General features: G+C 32.5%; 1 protein-coding gene across 1 annotated transcript in view; it reads left to right on the top strand.

Moving 5' to 3' along the window:
• LOC123552991 (fibrillin-2-like) overlaps positions 1 to 22,821 on the top strand; it is a 63,009-nt gene extending 40,188 nt beyond the window's left edge. Inside the window, exons 16-36 of the mRNA XM_053531202.1 lie at positions 135 to 237; positions 706 to 749; positions 2,949 to 3,188; positions 3,682 to 3,851; positions 4,674 to 4,817; positions 7,928 to 8,065; positions 8,340 to 8,477; positions 8,742 to 8,882; positions 9,237 to 9,365; positions 11,862 to 12,002; positions 12,341 to 12,469; positions 13,958 to 14,098; positions 14,514 to 14,648; positions 16,513 to 16,644; positions 17,729 to 17,820; positions 18,243 to 18,334; positions 19,900 to 20,096; positions 20,739 to 20,879; positions 21,555 to 21,639; positions 22,413 to 22,483; positions 22,811 to 22,821. Coding sequence (XP_053387177.1) covers positions 135 to 237; positions 706 to 749; positions 2,949 to 3,188; positions 3,682 to 3,851; positions 4,674 to 4,817; positions 7,928 to 8,065; positions 8,340 to 8,477; positions 8,742 to 8,882; positions 9,237 to 9,365; positions 11,862 to 12,002; positions 12,341 to 12,469; positions 13,958 to 14,098; positions 14,514 to 14,648; positions 16,513 to 16,644; positions 17,729 to 17,820; positions 18,243 to 18,334; positions 19,900 to 20,096; positions 20,739 to 20,879; positions 21,555 to 21,639; positions 22,413 to 22,483; positions 22,811 to 22,821 — 2,614 coding nt within the window. The remainder of the gene's footprint in view (positions 1 to 134; positions 238 to 705; positions 750 to 2,948; positions 3,189 to 3,681; positions 3,852 to 4,673; positions 4,818 to 7,927; positions 8,066 to 8,339; positions 8,478 to 8,741; positions 8,883 to 9,236; positions 9,366 to 11,861; positions 12,003 to 12,340; positions 12,470 to 13,957; positions 14,099 to 14,513; positions 14,649 to 16,512; positions 16,645 to 17,728; positions 17,821 to 18,242; positions 18,335 to 19,899; positions 20,097 to 20,738; positions 20,880 to 21,554; positions 21,640 to 22,412; positions 22,484 to 22,810) is intronic.
• Positions 22,822 to 22,874: the final 53 nt, after the last annotated feature.

The following is a 22,874-nucleotide window of genomic DNA, read 5'->3' on the forward strand; positions in this document are numbered from 1 at the left end:
ATACCGTCAAAATTAGACATGAAGTTAATCTAACTCATTTTTATATATTTACGAACACATAGATAAAATCTGCTTTATTTGTCAGAGGTAGTGGCTGCTTGATACGTGCTGTAGCTTTATTGATTTCCTTGCAGTGAAGATGAAAAACTCAATGGTCAGATTGTCGCATTTTCAACATGGCCTCCTGTATCAGGCGAGATTAATCCACCTGTCACTATAACTTTTGAGCAAACAAACGTGAGTGTTTTGTCCAGCTTTCTTTATGTTTTAGACACAAAATTAAAATGTATTTACCTTAAGCGAGGATGTAACGCAAAACGTCTGCTCCTGTACTTTCAGATGCTTCCAATTTATGATAATATGTAAATTATCTTTCTTGCAAATTGTTAATAGATGAGTGAGTTATTCAGTTAAAACATAGTTTCTTTATTTTATTTTGACTCATGGAAGCGTAGCTTGCTCCTCAGTACTTGGTTTGCCGGTGGAAGTTGGAAACTTTTGTCAAAACAACTCAATTTGATATTAAGCAATAAAATTTGGATTAATATACAGGTATTTCAACGCATTGACTTACAAATCGGATTGTCAGTTCCGTTCCAAACTGTTTGTATTGCTGTAAATCATAAAACAAACAAAAGGCTCAGACTGTATGATTGGATGATACTATGTAACCTTTTTATGTATCCCACTATGATTTTCTTGCAGACAGAGTTAACAGAACCCAATTGTACATTTTGGAAATTCGAAAGGTGAGCGTTAGAAAGACACATATTTAAGGATGTAGGAGCGAATTTTTTCTAACATTAAGAATTTTTTCATACTCTGTGAGCTTAAAGAACAATAGTTTCCAAGACAAACAAGAAAAGAAAAAACACAGGTCACCGAACTCGTTTTAATTTTATAGGGCATTTTCTTCACCCACTAAGCATTTCTGAGATTTTGTAAAATTGAAAAAAATGGTGGTACTTTATAAAACATATAATATCCCACTTAATATTATAAGGATTTCAGGTCTTACAGGTTAATATGAATACAAGGTGATGTCAGTATTATATAAGCATAAATGTCACTAACAAATCTCTCTCATTTTTACATGTTGACAAAATTACCCCACTCACTTTATTTTCAATGGAAAAAAAACGTATTTAGATCTACAAAAAATATTCTGACGTAAAGATTTTCAAAATATTTTGCAGCTTTAATGACACACAAACATGCTTCAAAATTGAAAGACAAAAAGTTGGGATCACCGTGCATCTAAGAGATTTATTAAGAAAAAACTGTTAAAAACTGGTGAATTTTGATATTTTTGTTCTTTTTTATTTATTTTATATTTTCTAGATAATATAAAGTGCTATCTTGAAAACTTTTATTTCAGTGATAGCTTATCATTATACGTAACAGTCAGGAAAATATCAAAACCAAACCTGATCTATTTTAATAGATATTTGAAATTACCTACCCCTACCCCATTGTAAATCTTACGTCAATTTTACGCAAATGCCAGCCAAAAATAAGGGTGAAAATTTTATTTTCGCAAAAGTAGAATCTATTTGGTTAAATGGTACATTATAAGCCATATTTTAATTATTTAGCAATAATTTTTGGCAAAACTTTTGTAAGAAAGCAATATTCGAAGAAACATTTTTCAAAATGGCGGATATCCTGAAAAAACGCTTAAATAAAGTATTTAAAAGGATTGGATACTGAAGTATTGGATTGACGATTTATATTTTTAATTTAACAGTAAATTTGAAGTTGTACAGCTTTACTAACACAAACTCCAAACTTACAATTTCGCACAATATTCCCTGGTTGACCTTATAACAATATTTTTCAAATTATTCCAATTCGTCAAAAACATGATCGTCTGGGGTGCGGGGATGTCATCTTTCCCTATCAAAATCTGCTATATTTCACAAAGATCCTTTACAAAAGTGTTTCACATTCTGATATGTTAGTAATTATGACCGCCAGAGTGCTCGAATACGTTTCGTTATATGAAGTAAAGAGTACTTTGAAAAGTTATCTGCTTCTATGACATAAAAACATTATCAAACAAGTGTTTCTTTGGTGGCCCTCAACCTACAATGTTAAATGTCCGCTTAGAGGGCATGGTCAGTTTTGCTGCATGTATGAAGAGGAGTTCTTGCTAGAAACTGCTTTCCAGGTTATAAAATGTCAACAAAATTTAGTTTATTGAGGTATTTCATTTTTTTTTGGTATTGGGATCTCAGAAAATATTTTGTAAAAATTAAGGTCTCAAAAATAGTTTTTTACTGTTTCCTTTTACCAAGAGTGTTTAGGTTTATCGAATTCATTAAGAAATGTAGCCGCCAGAGGGTGTGTACTCCTCACTGTATGTACTTTTAAAAGCCTTCTTGTCAGAGACGTGTTACATTGTTTCAAAATATTACAAGATTTTTCCAATTTGTTAAAAAAGCATTGCTGCTGGACTGCGTTGTCAATTTTCCGTAGGTGTTTGTAGTGGGGAATTAAACAGTATTCATGTCATTATGTGGTAGCTTTATTTGGAAATAATTTCGCACAAACACGTACAAAGTGTGAATTTAAAGTTGGAATCACTTAATAGAATATGTTGGCCAAAGTGTGCAATAAAAAAGACGACATTTTATAGATTTAAAATCGGCCATAATAGAGATATTTAAAACGTAAAAATGATATTAGAAATTTTATTTATTGTATATTTCGTATCTCAATGGCTTTAAAAGGACCTGTTTTATGAATTCGACTTATTATTCAAATGCATTCGTTAAAATTATTTTAATTTTTCGGCGGTAGTGACCTCCGAAGTACCAGTTAGAAATAATGGGCTGAGTAAGTTGTAAAGCCTTCAAATAGAATTGAACTCAACTACTTTATTTGACGTTAAAAGTGACATTAAAAGTCAATTTATTTTAACAATATCTTTGTTATTATTTATATAGCGGATCCACAGGCTACTGGTCAAGTGAGGGCTGCTCAGTCAAATCCAGGAACAACGGGTCGACAGAATGTGAATGCAACCACACCACAAATTTTGCTGTGATCCTAAGTCTTCAAGGTGATCTTTTATCTGTTCCCTTCTTTTGTATTTTATGCCGTTTTCTCATTTATTTTGGCCGTCAGTGGCGTGATAAGGTCAGGGAGCATTTGCGTGATCTCAACTATTCGAGCAACAACGGATTGTCCGCATTTTAAATCATTGATCAAACGAAGTATCCTATCCGCTAGAATAAGCATTACCTTCACTAATTGTATCATATTTGACAATTATAACATAGTTTTCAAGGTGGTTTTTGCCTATTATTAGTCAGCATTCATACATTTTCTGCCTTTCTTATTTTCTCTTTAGCCACCATATTTATGGCGTCATAAGTTTTTCCAGTCGCATGCCCGGAATGAGATACATGGGAAATTACAATAACTCACTTAAATCTACAATGTGGAATATCTTTCTATATTTCTCAATATTTTTCTCACGGCGGCCTATATCCCCATAAATCACCATATACTGTTAACAATGTATTATTTGTACAAAACATTGCTTCTTTTTCTTTTCATTTCGGATTTATAAACATTCTTAACATGAATAGGAAGTTCAAGCACAATTTATATGGATAGTAAAACAGTAGCCCTAGACGTAATATGTTGTTGATTTAAAAGTTCGTGTTCTTGCAGTGCCAGTGTTTTACCGATGCATAAGTACACCGTTTTGTATAACTTGCGGATGGGCGAGCATGTTGGACATGATACAGTTTCAAGTGTATTGAAAACCGTGTTTAATAATGGAAGTTTGTTGTTTGACACAGGCATGATTTTTAGGAATACTTCATACTACATATTCAGAGGTATGCCTCATACAGCACTTATAAATTTACCGGATATGATATATGAAATAATGTTAAATCAGTTGCGGCTAGATTCAAATTTTTCGTAAGCGTCAAACTGTCAGTTTGGATACTATTTGTATTAACCAAATAAAACAAACAATTGAGGTGTACATACAATTCTGCATTACATTGATAGATTCAATGTTTATACACATGTTACTATTGTTAGTGAGAGCTGAAACAAAGTTTTTAGTTACTACTGTTGATGGTGTTATAGTGGTTGTTCTAGTATTTGCTAAATTGGCACGTACTAGTGCAAAAATAAAGTGTATTTTGATAGCTTTTAAAATTACTTTGCGCATATACCACAATTACCCAAATATTACTCAAGTAGCTGTATGTATTTAATACTTGAATTTATGTTTTATTTCTGTATTCTAACACGATCCGATTCATTTTCCTATTAAACAAAGAAGGCTGAAAACAGTGAATTATTTTAAAACATTTCACTGTTCTGACGTCACAATTATTACGTCATAGCGTCAAACGGCATAGCGGCGCGCTGGAAAAGAAGCCGATTGAAAACGGGCAAATATTTAATGAATGCCGTCAAGGATGTACTTTAAAGTCCTTGGTAACGTGTTAGAATCGAAATAATATATCTCATTTAGTGATTTGCTCTTGAATAAAATCATTGTTTTTCGTGATATAATTCCTTCGCACCTGAACTCCAAACAATGATTTATTCAGCGACAAATCACTCAATGAGATATATTATTTCTTAATTTTTAAAACTAGCACTACACAAGATTTTTTCTGTTTGCTTATTTTCTTTTAAAGATTCAGATAATATATTGTGTAATTTGACATCAAATGACAACTGTGACCCAGCAACAACTGACTGTCAGCAACAGAATGGCACAACGTTTTGCAAATGCAAGGACGGATATAAGAAATTGAATCCATCAGAAAAATTCTGCATCGGTATAGATATAAGCTGTAAACTTTTTTTATTTGTATTATTTTCAAAAATATCGATTTAACGCTAAAGCACACTTGCACCAGACCAGAAATAAAATGACTCTGTACATGTTATTCCCTAGTCCAAGCTATACTATAAGAACCATGGTCATGAACGGAAAAATATACTAACCAATATTAATCGCGCATTTCATACCTTAAGGAGGTAGGTTACCTTAATATTTGTATGTGCGCATGTCCAACCGGAAGCTAACGTGCCGATTTACGACGACGTTTACGACACTCTAAATGTGTTTGTATATCCATTCTTCTGAAAACAAATTATGAACCTGTCTCCTATCCGATGCTTTATGGTTTAATAATGCAGAAATAATGAATAAATTGCCGCAGAAACGCTTCAAAACAATGTTGCCTTAAAATGACGTCATTGACGTCATGACGTTACGTGTCAGTTACCGCGCAAAAATTAATAGCTTTTGTTTTGAAAATACGTTATTTTGTGCATTTTCTTTATTTGAACTATTTTCAAACAGTCATTATTTGCTGAAATATTTTTTTATGAGTCTTTTGCTCTGAATAATAATCAAAATTTTGCTTCTTTTATGTAGCTATATTGAAATGTTATGCGAAATGTAAGAAAATGGATGATGGTAACCAATGTTATTTGGAATATAGTTGGGTGAAAGGTTACTTGTTACGGCCATTTTCAAATAAAAAACTTGCAGTTTGATTTGTAATACCTATTTTTCAGTTTCCGTTGATAATTTGTTACTTATATACTAAAACTAAGCTCTAAAATTGTTCAAATTTCAGTAGAAAATTGTGGTTTCTTGAATTGAATTGATGTTACCATGGAAACGAAGCCCGTGACCTATATATCTAAATGTAAAATTCAAAAGCGATGACACTGGTCTATTTAAGGAACACGGCTTTGGCTTTTTATTTTCATTTTTAACAATATCCATGAGAATAATAGCAGCATGCTGAACGATTTTTCCATGAAAATGCCAGACGAAGGGTACTGCTGTAAGTATTTTAAGCTGTGAAATTTGTTTAAATGAATGTAAATAACACGAAAATATAACTTACGTTACAAATAATATGTTTTAAATGTACATTAACGAGAAAGATAATTTTATTCAATACTTTTTATAAGAAATTACGACAAAAAGCAAGATATAAGCTATTTTAAACATCTCTGTTGCCATGGTTACTTTAAACTTTGAGAAAAGTAGGGTACCATGTAAAATGCTTGGAATTTTGCTAATAATATTACCCAAATATTCCATGTTGGTCATTAACAGAATGGCACTGTAGCCGTCGAAAAGCCCGTTTTTATACATAGTTGTTTAAAAATGAGAGAAAACGCGTTACCATGGCAACACGAGCCCCGCGACATATACATTTTAAGCTTATATTAGAAAGCTAACGCGCATACTAGTAGTTTTATCAATTATGCAGACTTCTACGGATATCAGTGAAACAAGAATACACTGAAAAGTGTTAAATATCCGTATTTTCCTTCTTCTTTCAATATAAAATACTTTTGGATGGTCATGTTCTTCAAACCTGGATAAAAAATGAACTTGAAGGGACAGAGATAAACGAAATTGAGATTGTAGCAGTTAAAACAACATATTACACGAAATACAAAAAAATGCTGCTGTTCAACTAATTTGAATTTACCCTGGTAACAAGGTAACATACCTCCTTAAACGCGTAGTTGGGTAAATGTGTACAACGGATATTGAACAAGCAGTAATTTGTCTTCCATTGTGTACCAGTCACATTTGTTCAATATTTCTCTTATTAGAGAAACAACACGTAGTTTATATTTTTTATACATACAAAAAAAAACAACATATTTGAACTTCCCTAATGAAGTTCCGGTCTAGATTTCAGAATTATTCAGATTGGCTGATGTGAAAATGTATGTCAGTTGTCGTTTAACTACACGTGTATGCTTAACTCTGTATATGCAGCATAAATGTGCGTAGAGTTTTATTTTAAAAATTGTGAAACTTTTTGCATTCTGTTTCTGTTTGTTTACATTTCGCCTATACATTTGAACACTGCTGTGACCTCTGAAACGGATGTTATTAGGAAAGTTCATGCAAGTATTTCTTGTAACACTGGCGAAAGCATAAAATATGTAGAGTATCTCTGCAATATGAAATATTGAGACAGTGTGATTGGTGCACGATAGAAGATAAATTACTTATTCAATATGCTCGGTACCAATTCACCGGGTGGAGCCGCCGTAGCGCAGTGGTAGCGCGTCCGCCTTGAGATCGAAGGGTTCCGGGTTCGATCCCGACCACTGCCTTGGCGGTAGTGTCCTTAGGCAAGACACTTTAATTCCATATTGCCTCTCTCTCTCTCTCTGCTCTTAGAGGTTGGTTCCATCGGGAATGAGTCTCGAGAGCCATTAATATAAGTTGTAAGAACTTGTTTGGCAATCGCGAATAAATAAATTATTATAAACTACTTCACCGAACTGCGCGTTTTAGGTTAGAAATGTAGGTTTGAAATGGGTTAGTGCACTTCCCCTTTGATGACCATGATTTTTATACTATACCTGTGTGTAAGGTATAACATGTACAGAGTCATTTTCTTTCTGGCCTGGTGCCAGTGTTTAAGCATTTCGCACTTCTTCGTCAGTAGCTTTTGTTTAAATTTCGCCATTTTTTGACTTCATAGTTTGTAGGAAATTGCATTTGACATTATTTTCTGAATATAAGATAAGAAATGCGATATTTTTCGTAAATGTTAAATTTAAATTTAATTGGAACGGTGATATTATATAATTTACAAAATAATGTAATACCATTTTTGCTAACCAGTTTTAAAATTTCTCCCCTGAGCATTGTATCTTTATCGTTGTTTTTAAACAAAAATTCTATCGTAAAATCAACCCGTCAAGACTGGCCGGAATGATGTGATTTCATATTACTAAAACGGGGAGTCGCATATTCGAACGAGTTTCATTTCTTATTTTATTTGTATAAGTCATGTTATAAAGAAGAAATTTACCTTGAAGAACTATAAACTGAGATTTTTTTCATTACACGATGCTCAGTTTGAGAATTTCACACAACGTTAATATATTTTAGATATTGATGAATGTGTTGAGACACATATGACCTGTTCCGGACATGGAAAGTGCAAGAACACTCGGGAAGGGTATACTTGTGTATGTACCGAAGGATACATCATGAACCGTACAGATCCCTATAATGTATCTTGCAACGGTAATGTCATGATTTTATCATGAATAATACTTGAAAGAAAATCGCTCTTATGAATTCCGACAGTTGTGATGATTCTCTAGAATGGAAAATATTATTGTACCGCCCTATTCTGTCTTTATGTTTTATATGTGTCGAAGAGGTGAACATAAAAAAAGCAAGTTAATGAAATTAAAACGAATCTTCTTTAAATTCATAATGCAAATTGTTTCTAAGCATAAAAATAATTAGTAAATTGAAATTATGTTTTTATTACTGACATAGCGCTCCATTTTAGACATTGACGAATGCAACTCAAGAGAATATACCTGTAAGAATGGAAGTTGCTCTAACACAGATGGTAATTGGAATTGCATTTGCCCTAGTCTTGGATTTTGGAGGAATGAGTTTTCCAAGAATGTTGTGGTCTGTGAAGGTATTTGCTCTCTCTCTCTCTCTCTCTCTCTCTCTCTCTCTCTCTCTCTCTCTCTCTGTTGCAGTCATTAAGGCATTATAGCTTTTAATCAGTCATAATCAGTCATACAATGATTTTAAATGAGGAATATTTACAAGCTGTTGTAAACAATTTGATGCACGGGCTTGAATACCATGATATAACTTAAAATAGATAATAATTGGATTTTAAGTTCTTACATGTATGCTCATACTGTTATTTTTGGTATGTCATGTTTCTTTACAGATATTAATGAGTGTTCTAATAGTTCCTACTTTTGCGGTGGAGAATGTAATAACACATTTGGTAGTTGGACATGCGACTGCGGAACCGGATACCAGTCTCATCCAAACAAAACCAAATATGCATCAAACATTACTTGCGATGGTTAGTTTACATACCAGATCATACTTCCATGCTTCAATTGAAGTTTGAACACATTATTTACATTATTGATATTAAATTTGAAAACCTTATCTACTCTGATATCATAATGAGGTTGATGTTTAATCAAGCATTTTAAGAACAAAATGAGAATCCTTCCAATTCGTTTAAAAATCAAATATAGTATGAAAGTCGAAACATTATTTCTGTGATTTTTATTGCTGTTATTTTTATCTTACAAACCAAACTGGAATTTTTCACATTTCTCAACATTCCTCTATATAATGTGAATTTGAACCGAAGGTAACCATGTCACCACGGAAAGAGCAATTCAGAAAACAATGTTGTCTTTTTCAGACATTGATGAATGCGCCGAAAACAAAACTGACTGTTCTGGACATGGAAATTGTAGGAATATGCTAGGCGATTATACGTGTGACTGTGATACAGGATTTATCTTCAACGAAACTAATAAGTCGTGCCAAGGTAAAAATAATTACTTGGAGTACACATTTATTGGCATTGTATTTCTATACGCAAAATTGGATTGAGAAAAATATCGGATTTAAATTTTAACTTGTACAATTAAAATAAACAACACTATTTTTGTTTATATCTTATTCACACATAAGGAGGACTATGCAATATTTGACAATTTAGAAAGAGATTTATGGAAGAAATAAACTAGCAAAATCAAATGATGAAAAATTGACATCAAACAAACAAGATATGGCATCCTTCTTTCCTTATGTAGACATTGTATTTATGGCACAATTATATGAATAACAAACATGAAACCTAAATTTGAATTATACACGTGTGCTCACAAGCTATGGTTTAGGCTCTATTGTATTACAAATAACATACTATTATCTTTACATAAGAAATGCAGCAATGTAATGACCATGATTATTAACTGGCGAATTGTGAACAATTAAGCAGATAAACCCGTTCATTTTAATTAGAGATATGCTTGAAAATAGGTAAATCTTACTACGAAAAGTGTGTATTGTGGAAATTGTTCTATAGGTGAAAATATCATTATGGAGGGCAATTTTGAAAATTGACTAGACAACCAATACTTTAATCAGTCTAGCAAAACAAGAGGACAAAGATGGTCTTAGGTCGCTTACCTGAGAACAGTGTAAACATGTTTGACCTAGTGATTTCATAGAAACAAATATTCCTGCCAATTTTTCATAAGGACCATAAATGTGGTCTCTTGAGTTTAACCAAGTAATTCTTTGATATGACGTAGTGACCTACTTTTTGACACTAGATATGCCATATTCAAACTAGACCTAGATTTATTCAAGGCAATTATTCTGACCAAATTTCATGAAGATCAATTGAAAAATACAGCTTCTATTACATACACAAGGCTTTTTTCTTTTATTTGACCTAGTGACCTATTTTTTGACCCCAGATGACCCAAATGACCTAGACCTTACCATGGAAATCATTCTGACTTAATTTCCTGACGACCAATTGAAAAAGCAGCCTATATTGCATATACAAGCTTTTTTCTTTCATTTGACCTAGTGACCTAGTGTTTGAGCCCAGATAACCCATATTCGAACTCGACTTATATTTTATCAGGGCAATCATTCTGAACATCAATTGAAAAATACAGCCTCTACCGCATACACAATGTTCTTTTATTTGACCTAATGTCCCAGTTTTTGACTGCAGATAACCTATTTTCAAACTTGGCCAAGATTTTATCAACATTAACACTTTGACAAAATTTCATTAAGATCAGTGCAAAAATACAGCCTCTATCGCATACACAAGGTTTTGCTTTGATTTGACCTAGTGACCTAGTTTTTGACCCCAGATAACCCATTTTCAAACTTGGCCTAGATTTGTTCAAGGTTATCATTTTTTCTAAAATTTAAGATAATCAAGTGAGAAATATAGCTTCTATCGCATACACAAGGTTTTTCTTTGATGTGATCTGGTGACCTAGTTTTTTACCCCAGATAACCCATTTTTCAACTTGGCCTAGACTTCATCAAGGTTATCATGTTTACCAAATGTCATGAAGATCAGTTTAAAACTACAGCCTCTATCGCAAACACAATCTTAATGTTGACAGACGAAGGATATCGAGCGATTTCAATAACTCACGTGAGCTAAAAAATAAAGCACACAAGAACGCTACGCTCTTTGTCTTAATTTTCTTCGAATACAGTGGTACTTCAAAAAAAACAAAAAAAACATTGCTTAATAAATTGTAAATTATAGAACAATATTTGTTTCAAACGCACGGAACTACTTAAAAAATGTAATCAATTACCGTTTTATACTATTTTAAATGCTATTGATTATTTCATCACATGTAATGTTCCAGGGTAATAATTCTAAACTTGTTCAAAGATATCTGCATTAGCCATGTACAAAGTATCTTTCTATTTTTTCAATCAAACTAATTACTTATTCATTTTATGTTATATTTTTTGTCGAGATACACTTTAAGATGGAATGAATGAATTAAATTTTACTTAACTACCACAACGAGTTATCAAAGGTTTTTGATATATCACATTTTGTCTGTTAGCGGCTTTCATATGGGGTTGTGTTCAATTGTTCATTTGAGTTAAAAATATCACGACATAAAATAGTGTACCTATATTTCGTCATTAGTTTATACAATATTATTTTTAGCTCGATTGTGATGAAAGCTTCAACTTGAAGCTTATTGGAATCACTTTTGTGTCCGCTTCCTGAAAACCAGTACTAGTATCATATAAACCATTACGGTCGTGACCCAGTGGGACTCGAACCATGAACCTGGATTGAGCGGCCGACACCTTACCCACTAGACCATCGTTCCCTTTTTTAAATGAAGAATAATTACTAGCTGTTGTAAACATATTCGCAAATTCGATGCACGGCCTATTACTTAAAATATATAATAATTGAATTTTAAGTTCTTACGTGTATGTTCATACACATTTGGTATGCCATTTTTCTTTACAGATATTGATGAGTGTTCGAGTAGTTCCTACTTTTGCGGTGGAAAATGTAATAACACATTTGGTAGTTGGGCATGCGACTGCGGTACCGGATACCAGTCTCATACAAACAAAACAAAATATGCATCAAATATCACTTGCGAAGGTAAGGTCTTTCAACAAATTACTTAGATCTATTATGCTTTATTTGACATTTGAATGCATTTATTGTCATTAGTAATAACGATTAATCAAGCATTTTATGAACGAAATAACATACTTTATGAAAGTAACCTTATGATTCATTTTGAGTATCAAATAGTATGAAAGTCGAAACATTATTTACTGTGATGTTTTATTGCTGTTCTATTTATCTAACTAATTAAATGCTACAAACTACCATTTCTGATACTTGTCCACATTCCTCTACATTATGTGAATTTGAACTGTGAGTAACAATCTCACCGTGGAGAGAGCGATAAAGAAAAATGTTGTCTTTTTTAGATATTGATGAATGCACCGAAAACAAAATTGACTGTTCTGGACATGGAAATTGCACGAATGTTCCAGGCGGTTATATGTGTGTATGTGATACAGGATTTATTTTCAACGAAACTAATAAGTCGTGCGAAGGTAAAATAATTTGTATTGGCATTGCATTTCTATACACAAAATGGGATAAAGTAAAATGTCGCATTTAAATTTAACTTCTACCATTTAAACAACAATAGTATTTGTTCATACATAAAGGGGACTATGCAATGTTTGACAATTTATCAATTTAGAAAGCGCTTAATGAAAAAAAAATAAACAAGCAAAAACAAATGATGAAAAGTGGACTACAAAAAGGTATGGCATTTGAAATATTATAAAGGACCGCTGACTTTTCTATTCATATTGCCTATCTAATTAAGTAAAAACTGACCTAGGGCTAGATTTCTGAAATATCATAACAAAGATAGTTAAAACTCATTTCTTGATATATTCGACTAAATTTTACAAGTTTGTGAACAAAAAAGATGACTTTGTAGACATTTCTCATTCTTATTTTTATTGAAATATGAGCATTAATCATTTTTTCATTTTAAAAACCCAAGTGACGCAACAAAACATTTCACATGCCTTTGTAAATAATTAGTATATACCTATGCTGCAAAAATGGTACATGGTCACGGGGAGGAAAGTGTTAAAATTTGGGGGGAAAAACTACATACAAGGTGTTAGCAAATGAATTTTACATAAAATATTTTGGCATTAAAATTGCATGTTTTCTTAACCCTTACATATCTACTGCTTTGTTCGTTTTTGTAATTATTTCAAGCATAGCAAACACTTTAATAAATAAATAGTGTTCATAGAAAATAAAGCTTGAAAACAGACTTGTCCCGTTAAGTATATCTTATGAATTTTTCAATCAGGTCTGCTGCCTCTTGACAATATCAAAGTCCGTCGATTAAGTGTCATGAGGATTATTTTAAGTGCAAATGACATTCATTTTCAAAGGGAAACAACTTTTTCCGATTATTTTAAGTAATCGTCGAGTAAAAGTTGTTTCCCTTTGAAAATGAATGTCATTTGTAAAGAAATAAAGATAAACAATTACTGAAAACTGACTCCCACCTTGTTATGTGAAATTCCACCACTTGCACGCTATTGCAAATGCATCAAAACGAACATGTGTAACAGTTCTTTGAAAATGGTGAGTTTTTAAAGGCGTTTGGCTGTCCGGAAGAGGGGCCCCTATAGGCAGACATTTTCTAGAATTCAATGTTTATTTCAGTATATTGACACTTGTTTCGTAAAGTAATATACATGTTTTACATGCTGTTCAATTTTCATATGAAGTCAAACAAGTCTTTCTTTCTATGATTTGGTGCTGTTTGAGTTTTGCTTCCCAAGGCCTACTTCGTAACCTTAAATGTAATTGATGATTTCATGTAATTTTCCAGGGTAATGATTCTAAACGTGTTAAAAGATATCTGCATGAGCCATGTACAAAATACGTTTCTGTCTTTTTTTTTCAGGCAAACTAATTTGTTAGCTCTATTTCATCATTAAACATAATCTTAAAATACACTTTTTCTAGTAAATTTTAAACATAGATATTTGTCTTTATGCCAGACATTGACGAGTGCCAATCACCAAATTATACCTGTGGTGGTGGAGGTAATTGCTCTAATACAGATGGCAACTGGACTTGCAGTTGCCCTGCTTTCGGATATCGCCCGCATGAATATTCAGAAAAAGCGATAGTTTGTGAAGGTATAACTTTAATGAACCAGTTTCTGCTTTCACACATTTAATTTCGTCCTATCTGTACGTCAAATTGATCTTGAAAAGAACAAATATTAATTGTGTTTTAATTCTGTAAAAACGCTTTCTCGTAATAATATAAACACTGGTAACACTCTGCTATATAATATATATGAAACATAATATTGTTCAATTAATATAAAAACACTGTAACTCAACCTTTGTTTTCAAGGATAAAGATAGTTTAAAGCAGAAGAGCTTATCTGTGCATTTAAATACTTAGTTATAATATATTGTGTTTGTATTTTTCTGTGTAAAGGCGAATACCCTGTTCGCAGAATAATTTGCCTCTGTGATTCATACTCAAAACATTCATCATACTCAAACATTCATCTCTTATGAATATATGTCAAACTTTTAACAGATATAGACGAATGTTCGGATAGTACTTATTACTGTGGTGGTACTTGTAACAACACTCTAGGTAACTGGACTTGCGAATGCGACACCGGATACACAAGAGAGTCAAATGAAGAAGAAACAATCATTACTTGCGAAGGTAAATCTATAATTATTATATTAATTGATCATTTCATGTATAATACGTGTTGTTAAAAAGAAATTTCATATCCTCAGATAAAGTCATATGTTATATTATAAGTTTTGCGTAAGCATCATTATGAATGTTTATTTTTATTTGTTTCGTTAAAAACAACGTCGCACCGACATCATTTAAGTCATACAGCGACTTTCCAGCTTTGGTGGTCGGGGAAGACCACAGATGCCCTTCCGTGCATTATTTTACCACGGGCTGGCACCTGGGTAGAACCACCGACTTTCCGTAATCCAGCTGAATGGATTCCTCACATTAAGAATTCAATGCCTTGAGTGAAGCTCGAATCCACATCGGTGAGGGGCAAATGATTTGAAGTCAGTTACTTTAACCACTCGGCCAAGGAGGCCCTCTGTGTAAATGTGTTGTGAAGGTACTGTTTGAACGTATAAAATCGACACACGCTTACGTCAATGTTTTTGAAGTTAGGAGCAGTTACAGATATACACATTTTTATACATAATGTCATTTTTAATCAATCTTGTTTTAGTTTTTACCGTATAATATTTAATCAAATAATTTAACAAATAGTTCTTCTGGTTATCTCTGATTTTGTTTTCTAAACATATAAGAACAGCATTAATATTATAACATGCATACTTCGTGAATAAAAAAATAACAACCATATACTGCATTTTCTTTACTTTCCGCTTTCTTACTTTTTAGCATGTATCTCTGTTTTCATTGCATTAAAACCTTTTCGCTCCATTTGAATACCTAGTTCATTGTGAATAACGCAAAGTGTCCGATACACTCTGCAACTATTCAACTTCTTGTTTAACCCCGAGTAAGAGACCGACAACTGTGCTTAAGATTGCGCAGTAACAAATATTGTAAATATCCTTCACAATTATAATCTTATGTCATCTCTGCAAAATTGTGCTCATTTGAAGGGTGTATTAATATCAAATGTCACAATTCTTAGCATTAAGAGAGTATGTGAAGAACTCAGTTTTCAATCTTGTCGATTTAATGCGCTATACATTATTTGGTACCATTGACCATATCGACATTATAGGATAAATCCCGTGTTCCGGTATTTCCGTAAATAGGGTCAGGAGGGCTGGCGAGATTTACCGATATACGGGTTGTGTACAATATCAGCGAATATTTTTGCCAGAAGGTATGATTTTAGGAAAGTTCTTACTTTCTCACACTGAAAATAGTATTTTATGACCTTGGCAAAAAAAAATTTGCAAAAACAATTTTTGAACCGTGAAAAATGCGAATAATTTCACACCTTCGTATCGAGCAACGGAAGCGGCAGTGTAGAATAAAAGATAAAATTTCAAAAATGAATTAAACATTGAGGATATTGCTGCTAAATCTTAATGACAACAATGTTTTATGATAATCTGCAATACTTTTTTATTCATATTCTTTGTTTAAATTAAACACTGCCGCTATACAGTATAATGGCAGATACCCCCCTCACCGTAAAACTTTTACGGGTGTTTATTGGTGGGTAATACCGGAAAACGGGATTTATCCTGTAATGTCGATATCGAGAATATTACGATGCTACCCTGTAAGGGTGGCATACAGTGTGTTAGGTTTTGAGCCAATCTTTCGAGGTTAAATTAATCGAGGAGATGAAGTGCTAGAATCCAGTGTGTTCGTCACTTTGAGAATGACGTAAGATTATGCATAAATCTCATCCCAAACTACTTGTGCTGTTTTAACAGCATGAAACAAATTGTCATCATTAATTAACTTTTACTTATTTTTTCATCATTTTATTTATGATATCTATATGGCTATGAAAGATATTTGCTTAATAAGCAGGTTTAATGACGAGTGCAATTTTCAGATATAAACGAATGTGACAACAAAGAGTCTTGCATTGATGGTGTTTGTAGAAATCAAGATGGATCATGGACATGTAAATGCCCAGATGGGAAGGAACCTAAGACTATTAATTCTACTACGATACTTTGTTCAGGTAGATCTTTAGAATCCCGTAGTATGAGTATATCCGATGGTATTACGTATTACGTATTCGGTGACATAGCATTCTCATCCATCAGAGATTCGTCAAACGCGGATAGCTTCTTGATAACACTGAAACGTTCTAGATATATTCTACAAAATATACTTGAAAGCTAACAAGTTGTTATATGTAGTTAGTTCCAATACTTCTCCATTTACATAACCAAATGAATGTAGATCTAATTCTTTCTGCAACATTGAATATATGCAATCAAGAAAAAAAAACTTTATCTTACATTACCGGTGATTTTACCACCATGCCAGATGACTCTCGTGATGTTAATGACAACTAACAATTAATTTATTTATTATAGACTGTCTATGTAAAATTCGAAATATTACGTAGTTTCTCATGACGTCACTCTGCTTACGGACTTTACTTTCACGCGCTTTGTGTACATACTCTACTATAAAAAAGAGTGCTACAAAGAAAGTATTTTTATTTTTATTATTTATTCTATTATTTAAAACAAAAACGATATGCAAGAAAAAACTGTTAGAATAAACAGCTTATATGTATATGATATGCAAGAAAATATCAGTCATGCATTTACGGCAAACCTCATTACTACCCAATGCGCAGGTACCCTCGGGACGGATATTTCTATCCGATTCGTAAACACATAACAGATATTATGTATATTTTTATTCATTGTTATTTGCATCAATGAACCATACAGGTCTATATTTAGAACCCACGATGGTGAAAGTCGAAAAATCGAAAACCACGACGATAAAATTTGAAATGACGAACTAAAAAATGCGACTTCATAATGGATTTTATTTTGTGGTATCTTAATGTCGTGTTCACATCATCGTAGTATTTTATTTTCATCATTTCGTCATTTCGACTGCCACCACTGTGATTTTCGACTTTCATCATCGTAATTTCGTGTTTTCATTATTTTCGTTTTAACACTCAACACTATGATTTTGAGCATTGTGATTTTTGGATAAAAAACGAAAAGGAACGCAATGGTCAAGCAAAACACCATTTATTATACACAGATAAACCTAGACTGAATATTACATTTCAGGTGGATATGTATACATTGCAACGATAGGTATAGCGGTAACTGGTCACGTTGGAAATAAAGATCCTGAACTTAAAGTCTATTTGGAGACACAGGTATTCATGAAGTTTAGGGAAAAATCTATTAAACATCGTTAGATAAGTAGATACTAAGAACACAATAATTTTAATCGTGTTTTGGAAGTGTTCTTTGTAATGACTGACTGAGATGCATTGATCATCCTCCTCTAAATTCATTGGTGTAATTTACATGATAGTAAGACTGACAAGGAACTGTTGCGTGTAACTGAAATTCTATACCAAACAAAACAAAACGTTTTTCTTTTGACGTGGACACGACTCAAGCCTGAACCGAAATGTAGAAATATTATCTTTATATTTTAGAATTTCAATAATACAGTTAAACTAGATTGTGTCACATATTGACAAAAGCCTTAAACTGATAATAAAAGAGACAACGTCCTTTGTTTAAAAAAAATATAAATAAAAATGTTTTCTATTTTACTGTAATTTCACAGATAAAAACTGCATATGAATCCAAATATCCGGAGCACAATGTACGCGTCGAAATCATATCCATTTCAAAAGGCAGTACAGATAGGAAGAAACGGTAAGTCAATACGCTTTCTAATGTTAAAGTACGAATAAACATGCATATTAAATGTTTTCCATTTAGGGTACCTCCACTAACTTGTATTTGCTCGGCTAAGCACGAAGTACTCGGTCTGAGCTGGTGTGATCACTCAACGTCCGACTCTCTCCGTCGTCGGTCCATCAAAATCATGCCCCTGGAGCCATCATTAGCATATACTTACATGGGAAAAACATTAATCGATTCTTCTTGTCTAGGACTTTAATACCCTGAGCGTAAATATTTGGTTTGCGGTACTGTTTGGCTTAGGAAATGTCAAATTAAAGATATTCATTGTATTCTTTCTTATGCAATAGTGCGACATATTGATGAAATTTAAATTATAAATGCTAATGTTTATTGTATTTATTTTGCACTGCAGTGACTTCGACATCATTTGAAGATAAAAATAAACTATTTCTCTGTATCGCACAATACGTAACCCGCTATGGCATATTTAATCCGGTATGTATTAGAATACATGGCTATTAACTCCGCTAATGGTTATTACTCCGGAAACCGTTTTACTTTAAATTTAAAACGTCATGAAATATATCAAAATGAGCGTGATACGAGTTTTGTGCAATATACGAACAAAAGGTACCGTGTATTAATACATTCGTAAAAAGATACAATAAAACTTAGATGATTGCTCAGCTAAGACCTTTTTTGCCTTTGATGCGTCTTCAGTATTAATGACTTTTTCATCTCCTTTGCGCGGCCGTAACGTAATATAGTGTTTTAGCGTCTGGTGGCTCTTTCATGCTTCCGTAGAATCAACATTTATTATGCTATGTCTTACTAAAGCACAGGGTTTTTTTTCAAATCCTTAGAAAGTGCTGAAAATTGACTCCACATTAATTTACAAAATAGAATCTACGCGCATACATTTAGACTGGGTGACCCCTGCGCGTGAACCATGGCTATTGACCAATGCAAATGCGACCGTTTTTTTTTTCAAGTTTAGCCTGTGCACTTTTTTTCTTTACTTCTGGGAAAAGCTGATGGTCATCTGACGACATTTTCTGTGTTGAGTGATTGTATATAAATGTGCTGGCTGTCAAATATCAGATCCGTATTTGAATATTTAATAGATCAAAACACAATTCTGAATTTTATAGAAAACGATGTATAGAAATAAATATACTGAAGCAAATCCTTAAGTTCGTTTTATCATGATTAAATAGAAATATTATATTAGTATGATTGAAATAAGTACTGCGGACTTATAATACTAACCATAGTATCATTTAGCTCTAAATACATTGTTATAGAAAAAACGGCAAGATTTTAAAATAGCAGACTTAACTTAGTAACTTCTTAGGTTTTTCGTGAAATTTGGACCAGGACGTAGTGATAATGATAAAGGCCATAGGATTCAAACGTTAATAAACTATAGTCTGAAATTATGTCGTATGTCAAAGATTGTAGCGGCTTAGTGTATTGCATCTTTTCTTGTCGACAGTTCACAAACCATAGCTGTCTTTTTCATTTATGGCTAGCATTATGTAACTGTTTAATGAATGGTTAATGCCAATTTTCAGGCAAACATCTGAAAACCTAGCTGTCGAATTTGTTTTGCATTTTGATGAACCATTGGAGTCGGAAAATATTACAAATGCATGGCAAGACTACAGGAAGGAAAGTTGCCCAAAAGGAATATGCAAAGCAGAGAAGAATGATATAGCTGTCGAGCTACCATTCAATGTGATATTTGAAGAAGATGTAGTATTTGAAGAAGGTTTGTACCAAACACTCCAGATATCATTTAAGATATACCTATACTAAACTTATATATAATATTGTTATTTACAACGTTTATACCTATGCCCTAAAATAAACATTTGGAAAGTGTTACTTGAAAACCGATTACGACCTGTACACTTTCGGAAACTACTAAGATCGTGTAATTTTTAACCTCAAAAATAATAATGTTAATGATGAAGTTCGTATAATGCTACTTACGATATTTTGTTGTCAGTATGTTTATAAAATACATTAAAAGAAAGGCGTAGGTATAATTGCTTGAGCTCAATAAATATATCAGTTTCAGTAATATGTTATGACATTTTATGCTTCGATTTTAACAAAAAGTCGAAAACAGTGTTGCAAAATTGATGTCAGTACAGATGTCAGTGTAGATGGGTGTATAAAATATCTTTTTGCATACTGAGTGTAAGTTTTCCAGGGTATTCAACTGAGCTGGATACACCGAGGGGTGTAAAAAGCACCCCATATTATAAATGCTATCAATATAAACTGCATTAAATTTCGTGTAAATTACTTTATTATATTTTCATTTATATCAGGATATAAAACATTTGCCATGGAGTCGGATATTACAACCAGTGATTATTTTTATGTGTGTTTCGCTCTATTTCAGATAAGCAAACTGATGGATTATGTAAGATACCACAAAATAATCTCTGCAACCCTGACTCAACAAAATGCCAATACATCAACGCCACATTAAATTGTGAATGTAAGAAAGGTTACACACGCAAATCGGATTATGAATGCAAAGGTAAAAGGAACTTTAATATATATATTAAAAATTCATACCAATGTCTCATTAGGTAGGTATTAATTATATCACATGTATTATAGTTTTAAGTCTCTTTCTTTTTGTTCATCACATAATTCTTTTCAAAGTTTTAACATGTTTCAATTCTTCTATCTCTTTCACCATGAATTTATCAAAATGGCACGAAAAGTAGCTGATATTATATAGTTGGAAAACGTAGATTCTAAAACTTTTAAGATTTTTTTTGTTATATAAACAATGAGGGATTTTACCGTGTACTGTCTTGTCAATTAGAACACGTTTCGCAAAATGACCTACTTTTGGCCATTCCGCCTAAATATGATTCCAGATTAGTATACCTTTCTGGTGCAGTTTAAAAATGTTAGAATAGTAATAAATTGTAGTTTTGCGTGCTTTGTTGGCCAAGAGAACGTGTTTTTCGATTTAAGCATCTGAACTTAAAACCGTGTTTTATATGCCAACAAACCATACCAAACAAAAATCTATTTCCCAAGTAATTTTTGTTGATAATCATTGATTAAAAACTGACTATAAGTAAAAGGCAACTGGAACACATTGTAAAGTATGTTTACGTGAGTCGGTAGTGTTTTATAATACTTTCAACCAGTTATTATTTCAGTTATCTAAATATGCAACTTTATCATAAAATTTCAGTTTCAAAAAATACCTGTAATGAAAATCCATGCCAGAATGACGGTTCATGTCATATGATTAATGCAGACACCGATTTTGAGTGCAGGTAGGGATACAAAATATAATATGTGCACCTAATCACTTCACTTTATCGTTTTACGTTTTACAGAATCGTGTTTAATTAATATTTCATATTGGATAAATTGCAGCGACCTACAAAAGTTGAAGGCTCAAAGCTAACGCTAAATGTAATGTACAGTTAAAAACGGTTTAAGATTTTATATGCTTAATTTGCCCTAATGTTTTAAGGAATGTTGCAATATTATTCATATATGCATTTTACAGTAACTAGACCGCAGACACAGTCAAAGGGTGAAATTGTCCGTTGGTCGGCATTCAACAATTTAAGTGTGTACGCGTTAACGACGGCATTTCTTAAATTTCCATAGATGTTTAGGCTTAAAGTGTGTCCGGTTTGCTTTATACAAAAACTTATACTGAAAAGGGGAAAAAAGGAAAAATATTCTTTGTATTCGTTTGAGTGATATTTTTATGCATTAAAGTACCATGTTTGTCACTTCTAATTAATCACCTTCATATTTAGTTGTGTAATGGGTGTCATTGCGAAATTTTCAGAATAGTCTGTAAATATTAAAGTAACATACTCATGTAAAGAAATTATTGAATTTATCGTTTTTTTTTCTTTCTAGGAATTATATTGGTCAAACACTGACACAGAGACGTCCCCATTGAAAATGAATATATTACTTCAGAAAATAATTCTTAAAAAGACATTGGAGATCAGTAGAATGATTTACAACTTGTATCTAGTTCCTATATTTACAAAATTATGTTACTGATAGCTTTATCAATTTGTAGGTGCCGTGATGGCTGGACGGGGAAAACTTGCGAGGATGTACAAAAAATAATCGTAAAATCAGCCGAAACAGGTACTTCTACAAAACATACATGTGTTGAATTCTCATTTGTATTTTAAGTATTTGCTTCTGCTTTTAATATGGATATAAACGACGCCATCTGTACCGTGTAAGAACTGCGTTGTCACGTTGCATTTGGTTCATAAAATGGATGTTTTGAAAAATGTCTGCACTAAACTTCGAATTAAATCCGTGATGAAACTTCGTAATTATGCATTCTCATTAGACTTTCTGTGTGAAATAGTCAGTATTTTGACATGCTGTACACTAGACTGTGATGATTTGTATTACAGTACATAATTTTATAAATGTTCATCTTAGACTGAAATTATGTTACAGAATCCTGGTAACATCAGGAGTTTAACCTCAGGAAAAAAGACCATTTTACGCTACGATTTGACAG

Source organism: Mercenaria mercenaria, chromosome 19 (genome assembly GCF_021730395.1).
Source record: "Mercenaria mercenaria strain notata chromosome 19, MADL_Memer_1, whole genome shotgun sequence".
NCBI classification, from domain to species: domain Eukaryota; kingdom Metazoa; phylum Mollusca; class Bivalvia; order Venerida; family Veneridae; genus Mercenaria; species Mercenaria mercenaria.